General features: G+C 42.1%; 1 protein-coding gene across 1 annotated transcript in view; it reads right to left on the bottom strand.

Annotated features, from left to right (window-relative positions):
* LOC122814504 (Snf2 related CREBBP activator protein) overlaps positions 1–19,957 on the bottom strand; it is a 3,617,155-nt gene that overhangs the window by 807,208 nt on the left and 2,789,990 nt on the right. The window contains exon 19 of the mRNA XM_044087079.1: positions 4,053–4,370. Within this exon, the coding sequence (XP_043943014.1) occupies positions 4,053–4,370 (318 nt within the window). The remainder of the gene's footprint in view (positions 1–4,052; positions 4,371–19,957) is intronic.

Genomic DNA, 19,957 nt, shown 5'->3' with positions numbered 1-19,957 from the left:
TCTGCTGTTCCTGGGTTTGGACTGAGAAGGCCTGGAAGAGACAGGAAAGGACCAATTCTTAGAAGGCCAATGCCTACTAAATCTGGGAGGCTGTACTTGCAGGAAATCTTTAACGGTTTGCATAGATTTAGCTTTTTCCTCCATCTTTTTAAGTATTACTTCTGGTTTGTTGCCAAACAGGCAGTCTTGGTTTAAGGGAGCATCCAATCATTTAGCTTTAACATGATCTGGCAAAGTTTGCTCCTTAAGCCAAGTATGCCTTCTAAGAACAGACCCAGTGACAGCAGCCATGCAAGATGCCTCCATGGAGTCAAAACCACATTGCAAAGTATGTTTCCCAACTTATTCAGCAGGATGCATTAAATCCTGTAATTCTTTATTTTCAGTACAGTCAGGAATCAACATCATTTTCTGTTTAAGTAATCCAATAATATGCTGCTGATACTTTAACATATGAAACTGGCAGTTTAAGGCCCTAATGGCCAAAGTAGCAAAAGTGTATACCTTCTTACCCAATCTGTCCAGGGCCCTGGAATCTCTATCAGGGGGGGTAGGGTTTTTGCCAGTAGTAGCCTTAATGTTTTTGGGTCCCTGTGAAATGGTCTCTGGGTCCGCAGTAGGATTCTTAAAGAGGAACTTGTGAGAGTCAGGTACTCTAATACCTGTCAGGTTTTCCTGGGTGCCGGAGGTAAAGTGTCTGGGGCCAGGCTAGATTCCAAGAAGGCATCATCTACAATGTCCAGTACAGGAGGGATAGCTAAAGGCCTGTGTTGAAGTAGGAGTAAGAATTCCCTAAGCCTCTTTTTGGAGTCATCGAGTAATCCTGGTTTTCCTAGCGGAAATGCTCCCTAAGAGTGTGCAAAGTTTCACCAAAAGAGAAATCTTCTGGAGGGGAAGCAGAGGGTATAGAGTCCTCTGCATCAGAATCCTTATAGGTAGATAAGGGCAAATCCTGGTCATCAGAAGAAACAGAAATTTGAGAATCCTGATCAGAAGGAAAATCATTTCTAGGTCTCAGAGGGAGAAGGCTGGCTTCCCCTAACTAGAGTAATAAGGTCTTCAGCCATTCTTATTTGTTTTTTAGGCATATGGGCTTGACCATGTGGTTTGGACATCGAATTTCTAGGCGTGGATAGAGTTTTAGGCCTTGAAGAAGAAGATGGCATTGGTTTGATATGCAAGTCAGCAGGCCTGAATACACCCTCAGAAGCTGGTGCCTGCACAGCGGCTCCAGACCCATCCAAGGTACAAACATCCGCAGGTTCCATAGTCGAAGAAGCATCTCGCAGCATACTGGACTCTGAATGGATCTCAGTAGAGGCCTGCAAATCTGAAGTAGCATGTATCAAGGGCTAAGCGCCTGAGTACCGACGAACTGGCGTTAAGCTTAACGGAAGCGTCGGCAGCTTTGGACCTATGCAGTCTGTCTTTATCTTTACGTTTTTTCGGAATGTCTGTAGGCAGATGGCTTACCGAAGTCATTTCTGGATAATTAAAGAGAGTACCGAAACAGTTTGATGCAAAAATGAACCGACGAAGAATAGTTCAAAGATTGAATAAGGCACAAAACCAACAGTGAGGGATGTTGTGGTCTGGGCCTAAGCAAGGAATGCAATACGAATGAAAATCTTTATGAGGTATTTGCTTTCCACAAGTAATACATTTGTTAACTTTTAGTGACATCAGTTTAGAGCAAGAAAAAGGATCCCCAATGGAGTACTTAGCTTTTTTGAAGACTTCAGTTCTTAAACTCGAAAACGAAAAGTTCAGGAGTCGGCCGACCGGCACTTGCGAACTGCTTCTGCTTCGGGCACCGCACGGCAAGAAAGACTGATGTAATGGCGTAGGCTGCATGCTTTATACCCCTGACTACCTGACATCATGGAAGAAGAGATAGCAACAGAAGGACCCAAGACTTTGATAATCAGGCCGGCTGAAGGCTACCTGAAAGCAGATAACCCAAATGTAATAATTGCAACAGTGAAACACTAAGAACATTGGACTTAACCAGCGAGTCCGGATCCTGGTCGGTGCATGACTCCGAAGTCTCATGCACTTCTGGAGAGATGTCCAACTCAAGAGGTGCAGCTTCGGTTTTGGGTCTATGTCTTTTGGCCTTGCGTTTTAAAGGCTCGGTCGACAGGTCCAGAGGGGAATCCATAGCGTTCTTCTCTAGAAACTTAAGTCACTGGTTTTCTAGGTAGATCGTGAGGGAGGATAACAGACTTCGGAGAGTCTTGGGTACAAAGGACTGGCAGACTGAACTTTTCTGGTCATGCTGAGGGGCCTAGGCAAAAAAAGGCAGTGCGTTTAACTATCTTTATGTAGACTCCGTCTTCCACAGTCACACTTCCCCTTCCTGGATGACATAACCCTCAGTTAAAAAAAAAAAAAAAAAAAAAAAAACAGGTAGCAAAAAGACAAAGACTTCCCCAACTGGGTACTTATCTTAGAAATCAGCGATTCCAACATTAGAGTGATGTCTGGGACTGGTGATCAGAATGGTGGGGTGTGGTACATGCATACATGTCTTTTATAGCAGACGTCTGTTGGTGGCCTATGTCACACATACTGCGCACCCTGGGTAGTAAAAGCCTTTCGGCTCTTGGTTGGCGCATGACTCCGAAGCCTCATGTACTTCTGGAGACAAAATGGGGAAACCCTTGAGTGATATTTGCTTTCTGTAGTTGATATCTACTTTTATAGCTAACATTTATAAACTATATACTGTAATAAGCAGCATTAAGGAAAGACTCCCCCAACAAGGTACTTGCTTATAAACTCTGGTTGCAAGCTGACCCAGTGAAATGATGTAACCAGCTTGTTTGAAGTGCTCATCAAATGTTGCAACAAACAGCTGAAGATGGAGCAGGACCAAGACTGCTTGTGCCACTGACACTTTGATATTGGTTGGTGTAGGAATCTAATGAGCCTGGAAGGGGGAAGATGAATGCTCTGGCATTAAGGATGGTCATCGTGCTCCTGCAGACCGAAATCCCAAAAGTCAGTACTGCAACATAAAATTACAAAAAATATCTAGATTTCGGCCAAAGCGCCCAGATGCTTAAATAAAAGCATGGGGAACCTCTAATGTCACTGTTCCATTCCACATTGAGGAAAGTACCAAACTAAAACCTTGTGCAACACATTTTGGAACAGTGAAAGCAAAACAGTCTTTAGGTCCTGATGATAAACTTGTGGCAAGAAAGAACTGAGGAATGTACCAAAGCTTTCACTTAGGGTTTTTCTATTGCAGACTTCAAGACACTAATGTAGAAAGATAATGCTGTAAATTCTAGTTGAAAATAATTATTAGAGAGTCTAATTTACTTGTGGAATACACAGAAAATAAGGACGTACTAACTAATGATCTCAGAGGAGATCTCTAATGCTTCGGTCTGCTACTTGGCTATTCATACACAGTATGACCTCCTACAATTGTTGCCCACAAAAAAGAGATGTAATAAATGACAACCCAGTGTGTCCCAGGCTTCAAACTCAAATCTAGTACAAACAACCACGGATAATGACCACAGTACACCTCACAGCAGAATAGACTGGGTCAGGAAAATTGCTAAAAATAAAAGTCTGTAGCACTGACGTCCATCTCAGCCTAGTTTAGAAAGAAAATACAATAATGATCAGTAGCACATATTAGTTAACATACTGCAATAACTGCAAGTTTCTACTTAAGTCTGCAAAATAAACCATGTCTGTACGCAGGAATCTTTTAGCCAATGTGCCTATAAAGATAAAAGACAAACCTCTAATGTTTCCTTTAAGTTAGGTGGCATTATATTCAACAGTCTAAGCCAACTGTAAGCTTACAGACTGCTTTAGCAAAAAAAAAAAAAAAAAAAAAAAAGGCACATCAGGCACAATTTCATAGCATAACCCACATTCCCACCACATCCCATTCTGAACAAACTGTTAGCGACAAAACACTGCTCCGTGCCATCTAAGTGATAATAGAAACGAATGGTTCAGTACATTCTGCAGTGAAATGGATATTAGGTGGAAGGGATGGATGTGATGAAACTGATAAATCCTACCTTGTTGCTCTACAGTGGCTACTGGTGGTTGGTGTGCCCGTATCATCGGCCGCACTGGCGCAGTTGGGATGACAGGGTTCTGGATCTGTGCAGGCGACATAACGGGCGGTCGGGCAGGGAGATGTGGCTGGGCAGCTGACATGCCAAGTGGGTTGGGAAGGGTCATTCTCTGAGCCGGTGCAACTGAAGACTGTATTCCAGCAGCCGGCTGGGGTATCGGTCGAGGGGGTTGCACAGCCGTAGGGGGTATGCCATCTTTCGGTGCCTGTCTCACCACAATCTTCACCACACCTGGGCTGTTCATCATGGATGACGTCACTGTAAGATAATCAAAGGAGGGGGAAAGCTTTACCATAAAGTCTATTTTTTTATACAAGTTCACTGAGATTCCTTGTATAAATAAACTAATACTGAACCAATCCCACAGGGAGATGACACTTAAAATTCAGTCAAAGACAGAAAGCCTATCTGAAAAGCAACTTCTTGAGGCATGTAAACATTCCAAAGCCAGAAGGTTAACAATACATCTAAAACAAGCAAACATCCTCAGAACTTAACACTACTCGAATATAACAAGCTGAAATAGCTCACAATAATCAAATACAAAACCAAGCAAACCACATTCTGCATTATCTAAGCGAAACTTCAAAGAAACCAATCATGATTTGGCAGCATTTTGTCATAGGAAAGCATTTGAGAGTGAGAGCCAAAAGAAAAATACTACAAATCTGTGGTGCTTAAGAAGTCTGCAGTATGATGTAATTGTGTGATAAGTCTACTGATTGCATTTAAAGACATCACTTATGCTTAATTAGCATAGTGCTATCCAAGAGATAAGTAATGACATCCTAGAATGAAAAGTGCTGGGTACTTCATTTCAAGACCCAGGAAAATCTCCGACTGTTGCTTAAACAATATGCGTTGCATAAAGATATGCTGTAGTTTACCCTTTAATAGCTAACATTGAGGTGTCCCATCCAAATCAAACAAGCATTTTATCTACTTCATGGCTTAAATTTACTTGTTCAGATCACCTGAGCTCAAGGAACAGTAGCTTCAGCAGTGTAGCTCAAGTGGGCATTTGCTTGTGCAGTGAAGATATAATCTTCATACAATAGCTTGCGAGTAGTCCAATGTTGACATACCTCTGCCTGTCACTGATCATTTCTTTGTTGGAGTAAAAATAAAGTAAGGAACATAACAGACACAGGATGTTTTTATCATCACCTTTGCGTTATAAAACATTTACTGAAGCTGTCCCTCATGACTGTCACCGAGATTGTACGATGCCAGTTCAGATGAACTCAGCAGATGCGATGGAGCTTAACTCCTTTTTCATTCAGACATGGGGGGGGGGGGGGGGGGGGGCGACTCATGCAAGCAGATCCAGTGATTTTCCTGAATATATATGCCAGTTATGAAATAACACTAAAGAGGCAACCATTTACCACTATAATTTACAAGAATATGTTTTTACAAGTATCACACAAAGACTAACCCACACTATTACCATTTAATGTTAGTGAGGATATCTACATTTAAAATCAGATTTTCCCCTCACTTGCCACCCCAAGTTAATTACATGTGCAACTACGTAATGCATTACCTTAGAAATGTAAAGGCAGTTAAGTGCAAAAAAAGTATAGTTTTGTACCTACCATAAATGTAGATGTCCGATAGATATGCAACTGCAGTCATAACATATGGGTTGTCCTGCCTAAGGCAGCCCTTGGTCGGCCGGATTCCAAAGTCTGGGTCCGACGTCGGCTGATGTTGCATTTCTCTCCGACATCAGAGCGGCTGGAGTACATAGGCATCAGCCGACGCCATCAGTGTTTCTTGCCCCAGATGCCAGGTGCCCCCCAAGGAAGGCTGTAATCAAATTGGAAGACAAAAACAGGATTCCACACAAATAAGTAAGCAATAAACAGATACACCATAACTGATATCCCCAGTTAAGAGAAACAGGGATAGGAGTGGACCCAAGGCATAGAGGGGTATGGAGGGAGAGAAAATCCGACTGCAGTTGCATATCTATCGGACATCTACATTTATGGTAGGTACAAAACTGTACTATGTCCTTCAAGAATGCGACTGCAGTCATAACATATGGGTTGAATACCATAGCTTAGCTGGGGGAGGAGGAATGCTCTAGGAAAGAGATGGTGTGGCAATCAAACCCTGCAGGACTGCCGAAGCAAAGCCTGCTCTGGATCTGGAGTATAAAGGATGTGAAAACACAGGCGGATCAGTGTTATATCTAGCTGAGATAGCTGAAGCATGTATCTTTATGGAAGAATATGAGAGTCCATTCTGTAGCATATCTGCCAAATATTCCAGGATGAGTGGGATGTTCAATAATGATGCATCATGTCCCTTTGCTGGTATTCCAAATGCTGAATCTCTTCCATTTTGCTAAGTAAACCTTTCTGGTGGATGGTCTTCGAGCTTCTGTTAATATCCGCTGAACTTCCTTGGAGAGAGAAAGATTGAGGTTATTCATGGGATCTCCCAGGCTGTTAGCTGCAGTGTCTGAAGGTTTGGATGCACTGTTTTGAAGTTGTGTTGAGTCAAAAGTAGAGGCCATTGGGGAAGGGCCCACTTTTTGTTGTGACATATGCTCCGTAGTAGTGGGTACCAGTGTTGTCTTGGCCAGTCTGGAGCTATTAGGATCCCCTTGGGCCTCTCTGCTTTGATCTTTAGTAATACTGTGGGCATCAGTGGCAGAGGTGGGAATGCATAGATTTTTAGAAAGTTCCAGTTGAATGAAAGAGCATCTATTTTCCAAGCTTGTGGATGGTATATGTCCTTGAACAGAATTTTTGCAGATGATGGTTGAGGTGGGAGGTAAATAGGTCTACTTCTGGCCTGCCCCATGTCGAGGTGAGTTGTGTGAAGATTTTCGGATGTACCCTCCACTCGTGTGGATCTATGAAATTCCTGCTTAGGCTGTCCGCCAGCACATTGTCTTTGCCTGGAACAAACTGGGATTGCAACTGTATGTTTAGGCTCAGTGATTTTTCCCAAAGATTCATTGTCAGTCTTCAAAGGGGGTAAGAATGGGTGCCCCCTTGCTTGTTTATGTACCACATCACAGTGGTGTTGTCTGTCCGTATCAGTAGGTGGCCTTGCTGAAGTTGTTGTCGAAAGGCTTCGATGGCATGCATTACTGCCAGCATTTCCTTTTGGTTTATATGCAGATGTGTTTCCTTTGGAGACCATTGTCCTTGTATACATCTGCCCTCCATGTGCGCCCCCCATCCAAGGTTTGAGGCGTCTGTGGTCATGGTCAGTGTTATCTGAGGTTTTTTGAATGACATACCTGTGTTTGCCTGGCTTACCGAGGCCCACCATAGGAATTCCTTTTGTAGGCATGGAATGAGCGGTAAGGTTGTCTCTAGGTTGTTGCTGTGCTGAGACCATAGGCTTTTTAGGTACCATTGAAGCTTTCTCATGTGTAGTCTTGCTAATGGAACCAGGAGAATGCAGGATGCCATGTAAACCAGGGCCTGTAGGAATCCCCTTGCAGTCATCTGGGTGAGTTTTGCCAAACCTTTGAAATAATGAGTTAACTTCTCTTACTTGTCTTCTGTCAGGTAAGCCATTTGAGAGGCTGTGTCTAGATTGGCTCCTAAGAAGGTTATTTGCTGGGATGGCTGAAGTCTTGACTTTTGGAAGTTGACTGTGTATCCCAGAGCCTGTAGCAATTGTATGACATAGCTCAAGTTTTTTGTCAAAATCAATTTGTCGTCCGCTTGTATGAGGCAGTCGTCAAGGTATGGGTAAATTTGAATTCCCTGGAGCCTGCAATGAGCAATTACTGAAGCCAGGCATTTTGTAAATACTCTGGGCGCAGTAGATAAGCCAAATGGCAATGCTGAGAATTGATAATGCACTGGCCCTGCAAGAAATCTGAGGTATCTTCTGCAGCTGTGTCTGATAGGGATATGCAGGTATGCCTCCTTGAGGTCCAGAGTAATCAGCCAAGACCCCTTGCCCAGCATGGGAAGGAGTTGCTGTAGAGTCAGCATTTTGAACTTTGGTACTATGAGAAAAGTGTTTAATGCGGACAAATCCAGTATTGGTCTCCATTGAGTTTCTTTTCTTGGAACAAGGAACAGTCTTGAGTAAAACCCCTGGCCTTGTTCTTGTTGTGGAACTCTTTCTATTGCTTTGATCTGAGCAAGCAGACAAATTTGCTTGATAGCCTCTGCCCTCTGGCTTTGTGGTAGGTTTGGCATGCCTTGTTTTCTTGGTAAGGTATGAAAGTGGAACCTGTAACCTTGGTCTATAATGTCCAAAATCCATTTGTCTTTTGTCAATCTGTGCCAATTGTCTGAAAACAGAGATAATTTTCCGCCCAAGGGAGCTTCTATTTGCTCCTTGGTCAGCGGAAGTAGAGGAAAGTCATTGAGATTGTCCCAGTGGGGCAGGGGAGGCCCCTGTGTCACTTCTTTGGTTTGTTGGTTGCCATTGTCGTCCCCTGTAAGAACCTCTGTATTGTCCTCTTCCTCGGCCACGCCTGTTTTTACCTCTTTGAAATCTTTCAGGATTAGGAAAGGACCAGTTTTTAGAAGGCCAATTCCTGCTGAATCTGGGTGGCTGAACCTGGAGGAAATCTTTGACCGTCTGAACTGATTTTGCTTTTTCCTCAATGGACTTTAACACATCTTTAGCATTAGTACCAAAAAGCTTGTTCTTTTCCAAAGGTGCATCAAGAAGTTTTGCCTTAACATGATCTGGTAGAGGTTGTTCTTTTAACCATGCATGTCTACGAATGACCGCCCCTGTCATAGCTGCCCTACATGAAGCTTCCAATGCAGCATATCCACACTGCAGAAAGTGATTGCTGACTTGCTAAGAATTATGTACAGCTTCCTGCAAAGACTTCCTGTCTAAAGGTTCAGGAGAGGCTAATGTTTTCTATAAATCATCTAACAGGTAATCCTGATATTGAAACATATGAAAGAGGCAATTCAGAGCTCTCATAGATAAAGTAGTGGAGGTGTAGACCTTTTTCCCCCATCTCTCTAATGACCTAGCTTCCCTGTTGGAAGGCAAGGGATTTTTGGAGGTGGATGCTGAAACTCCTTTAGGTCCCTGAGAAATAGTTTCTAAATCAACAGCATGGGCCCTAAAGAAATGAGAATGTGTTTCTGGGACCCTATAATATCTGTCTGGCTTGGCTGGGGCAAGAGGAAGAGTATCCGGGGTAACACTGGAGTCAGAGTATAGGTCATCCAAAACATCAAGCACAGGAGGTATAGCCAGGGGCCTGTGTTGGGGCTTTTTAAGGAAGGTTCGAAGGCGCTTTCTGGAATCAGAATAATCCTGGCCTTACCACTTAAAATGTTCCCTCATGGTATGCAGAACTTCCCCAAAAGAAATATCCTCAGGAGGGGAGGCCGAGGGGATGGAATCCTCTGCATCTGAGTCCTCATAGGTCTGGAAGGGCTCTTCCTGGCCATCGGAGTGAACAGAGTCCTCAGAATCTTCATCTGAAGGGATAGGGTCTGAGGGTTCAACCCGGGGCCTCTTATCAGGAGGAGGCTGGGATCCTCTCTCAGGATGGGCCTGTGAACCTCTAATCATGGAAATTAAATCTGCGGCCATAGTCATGATTTGTGTTTCAGGAGTAGGCTGAGGGAAGGCCTTAGCAGTAAGGTGCTTGGTCTTGCTGGCTGCCTTAGCACGTGTGTAGGCCTTAATAGACATGGCCATAGGAGGCCTAGCAGCTCCACGTGCAGGAGTGACCTTATCTACAGCAATGGTCTCGGGCATTTCCTCGGTTTCAGTATCCGGAGGAAAATCTATAACTGGCGTCGGTGTGGCCTCCGGTATCGGAGGTGTCGGTAATGCGGTGTCTTCGGTTCGGAGAGGTGAAATAACCGTCTCAGGTGGAACAGGAGCACTCGCGGTAGGTTTTGGCGTGGAGTCGGTGGAAGACGCGGGCCGAGGATGTCGGTCCCAGTCTTTTCGTTTCTTAGGAGTCTGCGATGTCGGAAGTTCCGACGGCATTGTATAAGCAAATTTATCGCCGAAAAAGTCTTCAGCGAACTCCGCCCGGCGCCTAAGAGTGCGCTTATTGAAGCGAGCACAGGCGACACAGGCCGAGACGTCGTGGTCTGGGCCAAGGCAAGGAAGACAGTAAGAGTGGAAATCCTTATGAGGTATTTGTTTACCACAAGACAGACAATTGTTAACTTTTTCATTAAATTCTGACATCGGCTGAGGCAAGAAAAGGTCCCCAACGGGGTACTTAGCTTTTTTGATGACTTCGGATTCGAAGAATACAGGAACTGACCGACCGGCACTTGCGAACTGCTTCTGCTTCGGGCACCGCGCGGCAAGAAAGACTGAAGAAAATGGCGTCGGCTGATGCTTATGTACTCCAGCCGCTCTGACGTCGGAGAGAAATGCGACATCAGCCGACGTCGGACCCAGACTTTGGAATCCTGCCGACCGAGGGCTGCCTGAGGCAGGACAACCCATATGTTATGACTGCAGTTGCATTCTTGAAGGACATCACTGCAGATGCTAAGAGACAGTGATTGAGTTAATTGTGAGACAGAAAACAAAAATTTGTGACTAAAGATATTTGGGATATGTCATGGTAAACAAGTTAGTTGTGCTGCATCCAATGCAAAGAAGAGAAAAAAAAAAGGTTAGCCCTCAACAGCATTTTGTAACAAAGTGAAAGAACCACCTCTCTTTCAGTTACAGATAAGAAAAGGAACCAATAATGCACAGTACTTCATTCTACTGGGCAAGAGAAAAACAATTCTAGTAAAACAAAAGGTCACCATCATATTATGGTGATGGCCGCACAGACAAAATCCAGACAATTTACTCAATCTGAGGGATAACTAAAGAATGAAATACGCTCAACTCCAGAACCACACAAACTAAAATTAATACACTATTCCCCCACCAAAACAGGGCATTTTCATACATCATAAAGTTCTTTTTTTCACCACCTTACACTGAAGTGAACACTTTCTCATCAAAAGAGGAATAGCTAAGAATGACTTGCACTTCTTCAGTTCTCTTTATTGCAAAGTCTCAGACCAAAGGGAGTATGAGCTGCAGTACAACGAAGAATGCAACTGCACCATCCAAGGGGTGAAAGGAAGGTTCAAGGCTCTTCTGATTTCACACCATGAAGACCTAATGTAAGGCTAACAACTTAACAAAACAGAACTTTCCATATGAGCGCAGTCATGTCCCAAACAATGCCAACTCATGCATGGAAAAAAGGGGTGGAGGAACTACTTTAGATTTGTTGATGCCAAAACTCCCAGGAAATATTTATTGAACTCAGAAATTCTTTAAAGACCCAAATTGCTTCTGCGTTAGGTTTAATGTTCCCCTAAAGAAGAGTTGAGGCCTTCTACTTTAAGGTTGGGGGGGGGGGGGTGACACCTAAAGAAATTATTTCTCATTCTTGCACTGCAACTTGCTTACATGGAACTCTGGGGAAATTAGACTAAGCCATCCCCCTTAAATTAAAAATTCAGAAGGAACAAAAAAAGACAGGTTTTATTTTTGTAATCATGTTCAGTCTCCTAAGCATAAGTGGAGTTCTTTATAAGGCACCTGCCTACCACAATCATACTTGCCCCTCTTAGCTGCCATTAACCACTCTTTTGTACTAAAGGAAGAAAAGAACAAATAAGGCTTCCAAACAGGGTAATTACCGGAGTAAAAGTAGGCAATGATGGCAAGAGTCTGAGCATCTTACTCACACATGTAAATTTATGTGCCTCCACCCCCACGAGCTGAGCTCATACACCCAATGTATGGGGTGTCAAGTAGGCAATGACGGCAAGAGTCCGAGCATCTTACTCACACATGTAAACTGAGCTCATACATCCAATGTATGGGGTGTCAAAGTAGGCAATGACGGCAAGAGTCTGAGCATCTTACTCACACATCTAAACTGAGCTCAGACATCGAATGTATGGGGTGTCAAGTAGGCAATGGACTGCAAGAGTCTGAGCATCTGACTCACATATGTAAACTGAGCACATACATCTAATGTATGGGGTGTCAAGTAGGCAATGTCTGCAAGAGTCTGAGCATCTTACTCACACATCTAAACTGAGCTCAGACATCGAATGTATGGGGTGTCAAGTAGGCAATGGACTGCAAGAGTCTGAGCATCTGACTCACATATGTAAACTGAGCACATACATCTAATGTATGGGGTGTCAAGTAGGCAATGTCTGCAAGAGTCTGAGCATCTTACTCACATCTAAACTGAGCTCAGACATCGAATGTATGGGGTGTCAAGTAGGCAATGGACTGCAAGAGTCTGAGCATCTGACTCGCATATGTAAACTGAGCACATACATCTAATGTATGGGGTGTCAAGTAGGCAATGACGGCAAGAGTCTGAGCATCTGACTCGCATGTAAATGGAGCTCATACATCGAATGTATGGGGTGTCAAGTAGGCAATGTCTGCAAGAGTCTGAGCATCTTACTCACATGTAAACGGAGCTCATACATCTAATGTATGGGGTGTTAAGTAGGCAATGACTGCAAGAGTCTGAGCATCTTACTCACACATCTAAACTGAGCTCATACATTGAATGTATGGGGTGTCAAGTAGGCAATGACTGCAGCAGTCTGAGCATCTGACTCACATATGTAAACTTATGTGCCTCCACCCCCATGAGCTGAGCTCATACATCCAATGTAATGTCAAGAAGATGTTGGCTTTGGGTATGCCGGATGAACATCAGGTTACCTCGGCAGGATAACCAATCAGTTTTGGAATACTGCAACTGTGATCCAAGGAAGGACATCTCCTGATACAGACAGCTGCAGTAATTGGGGGGTTATCCTCTGCAACTCTTTCACAAACTTCTTGTAGCATAAAGACCGTTTGGTTCAGTGTCAGTAGAGAAGATGTATGTGTCTCAGTCTTTTGGTCCACCTGCATGCTGAAAGCCAGTCTTATAAGCACAAGGAACTTTCACCATACTTATTAAACAGGCTAGGCTCATGTCCATTCTTAAGTCAGGACAGCGGGTGTATGCAATACATTGTACAATTCAGAGGGAGTAGCTGAGACTTTGAAGAATCAATGTCTGTGGAGGTCCCTTGCAATCCAGTCAGCCGATACATTATGAAACCCTTCTCCAAGGATTCATCTCAGTCTCTACCGCTAATCGCCAAAGGGTAACGAAAGCAGGGGATATTTTTTAACACCTTTAGTAAAATATCACTCTAGACAGATGTACCTACTTTAATAGAAAAGAAAAGAAATCATATTAATATATTTTTTGGTACTTTTCCGTTATCAGGGAAACACTTCGAATGAGTGCTTTGAATATTGTATTTCAAGCACTGTTGTTCTCCAAGTGCAAATCTGTGTATTTCATTTTCACATCCATTTCTGTTTTCACTCTATTAAGAGGAACAGGAAAATGACGTCAATGAACATTTATTCTTAACTGCTGACACTACTAAGTGCAAGCAGGAAGCTACGTTTTGTTATGTTTCCGATGCACACATGTATTGTACAAGACTAAGCATTTGTTGTTGCTGTTTTGTTTTATTTTCCGACTATCAGGACAAAATCCTGACAGTTATCATATGTGTCAGCAATATTTGCTGGATATGAACACTCGCCCGAATCAGAAACCAAGACAGCCCACAAATAAATAAATAAGTCCATAAATTAGGAACACATCATAACTGTAATTTGTAAAGAGGGGATGCATTGCTGTGCACTTTAAGAAAAATAACTTACATGAGTATCATTAATATGATTACCTTTTCTAAAAAAAATCACTAATTTTAAGAAGGGATAAAGCCAAATTCAGGAGTCTTCTTCGATTGGTTACCATAAGTAGACGTGTCGTTGCACCTCCCCATCCTATTCTTCAATGGTTACCATTAGCAGCCGTCCTCTTAGCTCCTCCCAATTCTGTTCTCCATTAACATCCTTATGCCTCGTAAGACTGTGACATGCTAAATAGGAGGTGTGCCCTGTCTTCATTGTGTAAATATACGTATTTGAAGTTTGTTAATTTGCTCAATTTTCCTTGTCTTATGGAATGTTTTGATGTGTGTGGTTTACGCATTAAAAAATCCTGCTCCTCAATCCTTAACTGCTGCAAAAGCAGTGACAGAACATTGCAGAGAAAGTCTAACTGCAATTCTTTACTATTTTAATTGCTATACGACTTGTTTTAATGTGTCACTTTTAACAGTGTTACTATACTACAAGCTGATGTGATTAGCAGGCATCCCTGTTGTTTAGTTTCTTTGACCAGTAACAGATTTGCACTTAGAGAGAGAACAGAGCTTGAAATACAATATTCAAAGCACTCATTTGAACTGTTGCCCTGATAACAGAAAAGTACCTATTTTTTTTATTTACACACGTACATTACTGTTTTTTCTCCTTTATAAGAACTATTTTTTTCAGTCCAGCATTACATAAATTACTCAGTTCTTGCCTTCCGTTAAAACTCACTACTCTTCCTGATTATTATTATGCATGTACTGTTCCCACAAATTCCATTTCTTTTAATCTGCTCCCTCATTTTTTTCTGAAGATCCTGCTTCCAAGTTCTGATTTATTTTGGTACTTGCTATTGCAACCACGCTTTCTGGCCAGCACCATATTTGTATTACTTATTTCTTCCATGCTCCACAGTGTATGCAGCCCAATGGTGGAATAACCATGAAACCAAATCCCTCTTAGCATAACATTAATCGGTTAAGTCCTGAAATGAATATCCAAACGATGTACTACTGCAACCACCTTAATTAGGATATTGACTCCTTTTTCTCCACACATTACTCTCCCTGATCAAAATTAAAATTCACACAGCATATAATGGGCTTGTTTTTAGTAAATCTGATCGCTCATTAAACAAAATCTGTGCTAGTGCAATATCCAAGAAAATCTTTGACCCATAGTCTAACTTTCGTATACAAGGTTCTAGACTGCTTTCGTGTCTCCCCCTACCCTAGACTGTACCTGTAAGAAGTAAAAATGATTTTAAAATGCTTGAGGAACTTTAATGGGGAATGCATCATTTTATACCTTGCATAACATTACTTGCTACCATTATATAAATAACATGTTGCCAAAAATGCGTGGTTGCAAAAATATAAATAACGGGCTAACGCGGAAGTGTGGCTGCAATAACATGCAAGCCCCTTAACTTTTTATTTAGAATATTCAACACTTCAAATTCAGTTGGTTTAGATGTTGATTTCTATTTTTTTTTTGTAATTGCTATTTAGCAGCCAACAGAATTAAACTTAATAAGGCTTTACTATATCCAGGCAATTCAGATCCTGTGCCCCAGCTCAAATAATCATTTCCTTAGTTACAGCTATTTGCTCCTCCAATACTTCTGACAGAATACTCTAGGGGATTTTTTAAATCTGTCAACTCATTACACTCCCCCCAAAATATTCCAATTCTCTCTTCCCCATCACACCTCCAGTTGCCTACTGGAGGAAAAATTCTTTGAAGTGTGCTTGGGGTTTAAAAATATCTATGCAAACTCTTCCAAACATGATAGCCATGCCTTCTGGACTTTGTTGCATACTTTGGAGCCACACACGTCCTCCCACTGTTGCCTTGTAAATTGCTTTCAAGTCTCTCTTCCAATCTTTTCTAACATTCTTTGACGACTTCTCATCTATCATGCAATATTTTGGGTGTCCTATTTTTTTAAACCAGCTTCTGTTCTAAAACTACAAATTCTACCAAAACAGGTCTTTCACTTAGGAATACACCATCACTTTCTCTTTGCCTGTACTCCCAATCCAATCCCAGATTCAACTGTAGGTTAAAGATTACCTTCTCAGACGACGTCTTGGTCTCAACCAACTCAGTTACCTTTCCCTCTCTAGTTATTTGCTCCCACTACTGTGGTTCCCTTGGCAGTTTTCTCCAGTAAATTCCAGCCTCTCTTGCCTATTTCCTGTACCCCTACTTCCCAGTCAACCCTAATGGCAAAATCTTCTTTCTCCATTCACGTATTGGTTTAATTCTTAGAATACTTTTGCAACTTCATGAATATATTCATTTGTATAGTAGCAATTATTCCCCTTAAGGATCTACATCAAAAATCCCAATCTCTCCTTATTTCTTGAACTCCCTCTGCTTTATCAACATCCTTTTCCACTTTAAATTAGAAACTTCTGCTTGTGTTATGTACACGAGCTTTAACCGTGTAGCTCTAAAACATCTGTTAGAATCAGGTAATCCTGAAATCACCTTGTTCTATTGCGAGTATCAACTTAACCCACTTCACTCTTGACCCCCCTGACCCTTTCAGATAAATCCCTTCAACTTATTATGTCTGAAAGCTTTCCTCTGGTTGATAAAAATATGCCTGACCTGTATACAAAACGAAACTAAAAGGACTAAAATAATTTTCAATGCTTGTATCTTACTATTCATAAACTAAAGCTTCCAGTTTCTCAGTTTTTGTATTATCTTTTGTTTATTCTCCTCCCACATATCATTACCTACCATAACAGAAGCCTTTTTAATCTGCATACCTAAATACTTAATCTCATCACGTCCCCTTAAATATGGTACATAATTTACGGCTATATCCTTTGTTTTATCTTCATTAATTTTATATACGGAAAAGACTTGAAACTCTCTCAAAATGTTCCACACCACCAAAGTGTCCTTTTTTTGGATTTACCAATACAAAACATCATCTGCAGAGAAAGCCGGCTTTTTTTTACCACCATACCAATTATATTCCTTGAACTTCTAACTTCTTTATTTTCTTTGCCAGTAGCTTTAAACATAAAGCAAATAAAAAGGAAAGAGGAAACCCCTGCTCGATTCCTCTATTAAAACACACCATTTTGGAGAGGAACCATCATACTTTAATCCCTGCCTCAGATTCTTCATATATTCTCCTAATTAACCTTATTATTTTATAAGGAAATTCAAATACTTCCATTGCCCTATTCATAAAATCCCAGCTTAATCCTTTCTCTGCACCAAGACCAACCAAAAACAGTATTTTCTTACATTCTACATCCCTTAGGATCATCACTGTTCTACTATTGTTGTCAAATATTTGCCCCCCCCCTCACAATGCCACATTGATCCATATCTATCAATTTTGGCAAAACCTTTGCCATTCATTAGCTAGTGCTGACAAACACTTTATAATCATGGCATAAAACTGAAGTAGGTTTGTACAAAGCTGGGTCTGACTAGTCTTCACCCTCTTTGGGTAATACAGCCATCACAACTTTCTTCCAAGTTGCTAGCGCTTACAGATTTTTAAAACTTTCTTCCCTCCAAACTTCCACAGGAATATCATCTGTTCCCGGAGGCTTCCCTGTAGATTGATTATATATCGCTGATTCATCTCACCTCTGCCTACCAGTTACTAAATCTGATCCTTCTTAAATTTTGACATAATTAAGTCTTTCTTAAATGTTACCACGTATGCTCTTTCAAGGTCTCTGCATTCCTCTGCTTTATACAATTTCTTATATTACTGAATTATCTCTAATACATTTAAAAGATCCCTAGTTATTTTTCCTGTCACAGGCTCCCTAAGTTTGGAGATAACCCTTTCTACTTTATGTTGCCGAAGTCACTGTGATAAAAGTTTTTGTGCTCTGGAGTTATCAAAAATAGTTGCTCAACAGCAATCCTTCTAAACTCAAGCATATTAACCACATACTCCCTTATTTTCTCTTTTTCATTCTGTAGTTATTCCTCTTCTTTTTCACTGAGATTTTGCTTATTCTGTAATACTTTTAACTTTTGTCAGCTTTTCTAAATACTTGGCATTACTTCTTAATACCTTTTTCGCTTTTATTTCTACCTTATTTTTAAACTGCATTTCATTTTCTCACTCACTAGCCATTCCTTCTGAAGAAAATTCTACCTTTACTAACTCCTCAAATTGCACTACCCATCCGTTAAATTGCTATCTTTTTAACAGGTGGGAAGGCACCAGTGTTGCATTTTTACTTCATTACTCTGCATTTTTATGAAGCCTGGAATCTGTAGCATCTTCCACTACCCTTCCTCCTACATGATCTGTGGCACTCTCCCACACTAAGAATACTGAATATGGGAATAGGACATAGAATAGTCGTATAAAATCTTGCCACTGCCATAACCATAGATGTCCTATTCCCATGTTGCAGTATTCTTACTGTGGGATCCTCCGCCTCGGGAACCTGAACATCGGTTCCTATACAAAAGCTTAAGCCTGGCTGCTGCAGGTGCGTGGGATGTCACACACAGGGCCATAAACCAAAGGCCGTAAATGTGACATCTGCACACACTGACCTCAGAACTGACTGCCCAGTCGGACAGTAGTCCAAGTAGTACCAAATGATGCCATCTACACAGGGTAAATGCAGTGAAGGGGGACAGGTGGGTGGGAAGGAATACTGCAACATGGAAGAGAAGGACATCTATGGTTATGGTAAGATTTTACACAACTATTCTATGCCCTTCTACTCCCATGTTGCAGTATTCTTACAGTGGGGAGAGTGCCACAGCTCAAGTAGGAGGAAGGGTAATGGAAGAAGCTACAGATTCCAGGAATCCGTGCAGGACTGCCCTTCAAATCCTGTTCTGTTGACATGGTCCAATTTGTAATGTTTGGTGAGGGTATGCATAGAGGACCACATGGCTGCTTCAAGAATGGTAGTTGTGTCTATGCCTTTGAGGAAAGCCCCAGAAGAAGCCACAGCTCTTCTAGTGTGTGCCTTGATCCCATGAGGTAAGTGTTTGCCATAGTAGGAATAGCAGAAGGAAATAGTTTTACTTATCCAGCAGGAGATAGTTTGCTTCGATACTGCCTTGTCCAGGGTCCTGGGATGAAAAAACACAAAGAGCTGATTGGACTTTCTGACAGCTTTGGTTTTGTCCAACTAGAACCTTAGTTGTCTGTGGACATCAAGGGAGTGGAGTATTCTCTCAATGTCATGCTGTGGGGAAGGAAAGAAAGTGGGTAAGTGAACAGACTGAGGGACAGCTCAATGACCACATTGGGCATGAAGGAGGGAATGGTGTGCAGGGTCACCCTATCTTTGTGGAAGACTATGAAGGCTGGGGATGCCGTTAGTGCTTGTAATTCTGAAACCCTTCTCGCTGAGGTAAGCTCTACTAGTAGCACAGTTTTCCATGTGCACACCTGCAGAGAAGCAGAGCTAGCTGGCTCAAAGGGAGCAACTGAGAGTTTTTCTAGGACACAGTTTAAGTCCCAAGGTGGAGGAATAGGTTTCTTTGGTGGCCTAAGGTAAAGAACACCTTTTAAGAATAGTTTCACATTGAAACTGCAAAGTAGAGGTGGGCTCAGAGGTAAGCAGGCAGAAATACCATGTAAGTGGACCTTCACTGATGAATATGAAAGGTCTGATTTTATGAGCTCACACACACAGGCTAAGACTAGAGGAATAAACATCTATTTGAAAGGGGACCTTTGCCTTTGGAGACACCATTTGGAGAACCTCTTTCACTTGGAAACATAGGACCTCCTGGTATTGGGTTTCCTGGCCTCCTACAGGAGAGACAGCACATCCTCCTGTGTAGCAGTGTCTGAAAAGGATCAAAAGTTTATCACCCAGAGGGTTAAGCAGAGCATCTCCAGGTGTGGATGAATGAGAGATCCCTTCTGTTGTGTGAGCAGATAGACTTTGTGAAGCAACTTGCAGTGATTGCCCCTGGCAAGAGACTGAAGGGGGAACCAATGCTGCCTTGGCCAAACAGAAGTCAACAGCAAGATTCTTGGCTTGTCCCGCCTGACTTTTAGGAGGATTTTCGGAATGAGTGGGAAGGCATAAAGGAACATTCCTTTCCAAAAGATGGAGAAGGCATCCACTCTCCAGGCTAGTTGGGAAGGATCCTTGGAGCAGAAAAGCTGCAAATGTCTG

The sequence above is a fragment of the Protopterus annectens genome, chromosome 10.part0, assembly GCF_019279795.1.
Source record: "Protopterus annectens isolate FY-2018-M chromosome 10.part0, PAN1.0, whole genome shotgun sequence".
NCBI classification, from domain to species: Eukaryota; Metazoa; Chordata; order Ceratodontiformes; family Protopteridae; genus Protopterus; species Protopterus annectens.
This window is presented reverse-complemented; position numbering and strand designations above follow the sequence as displayed.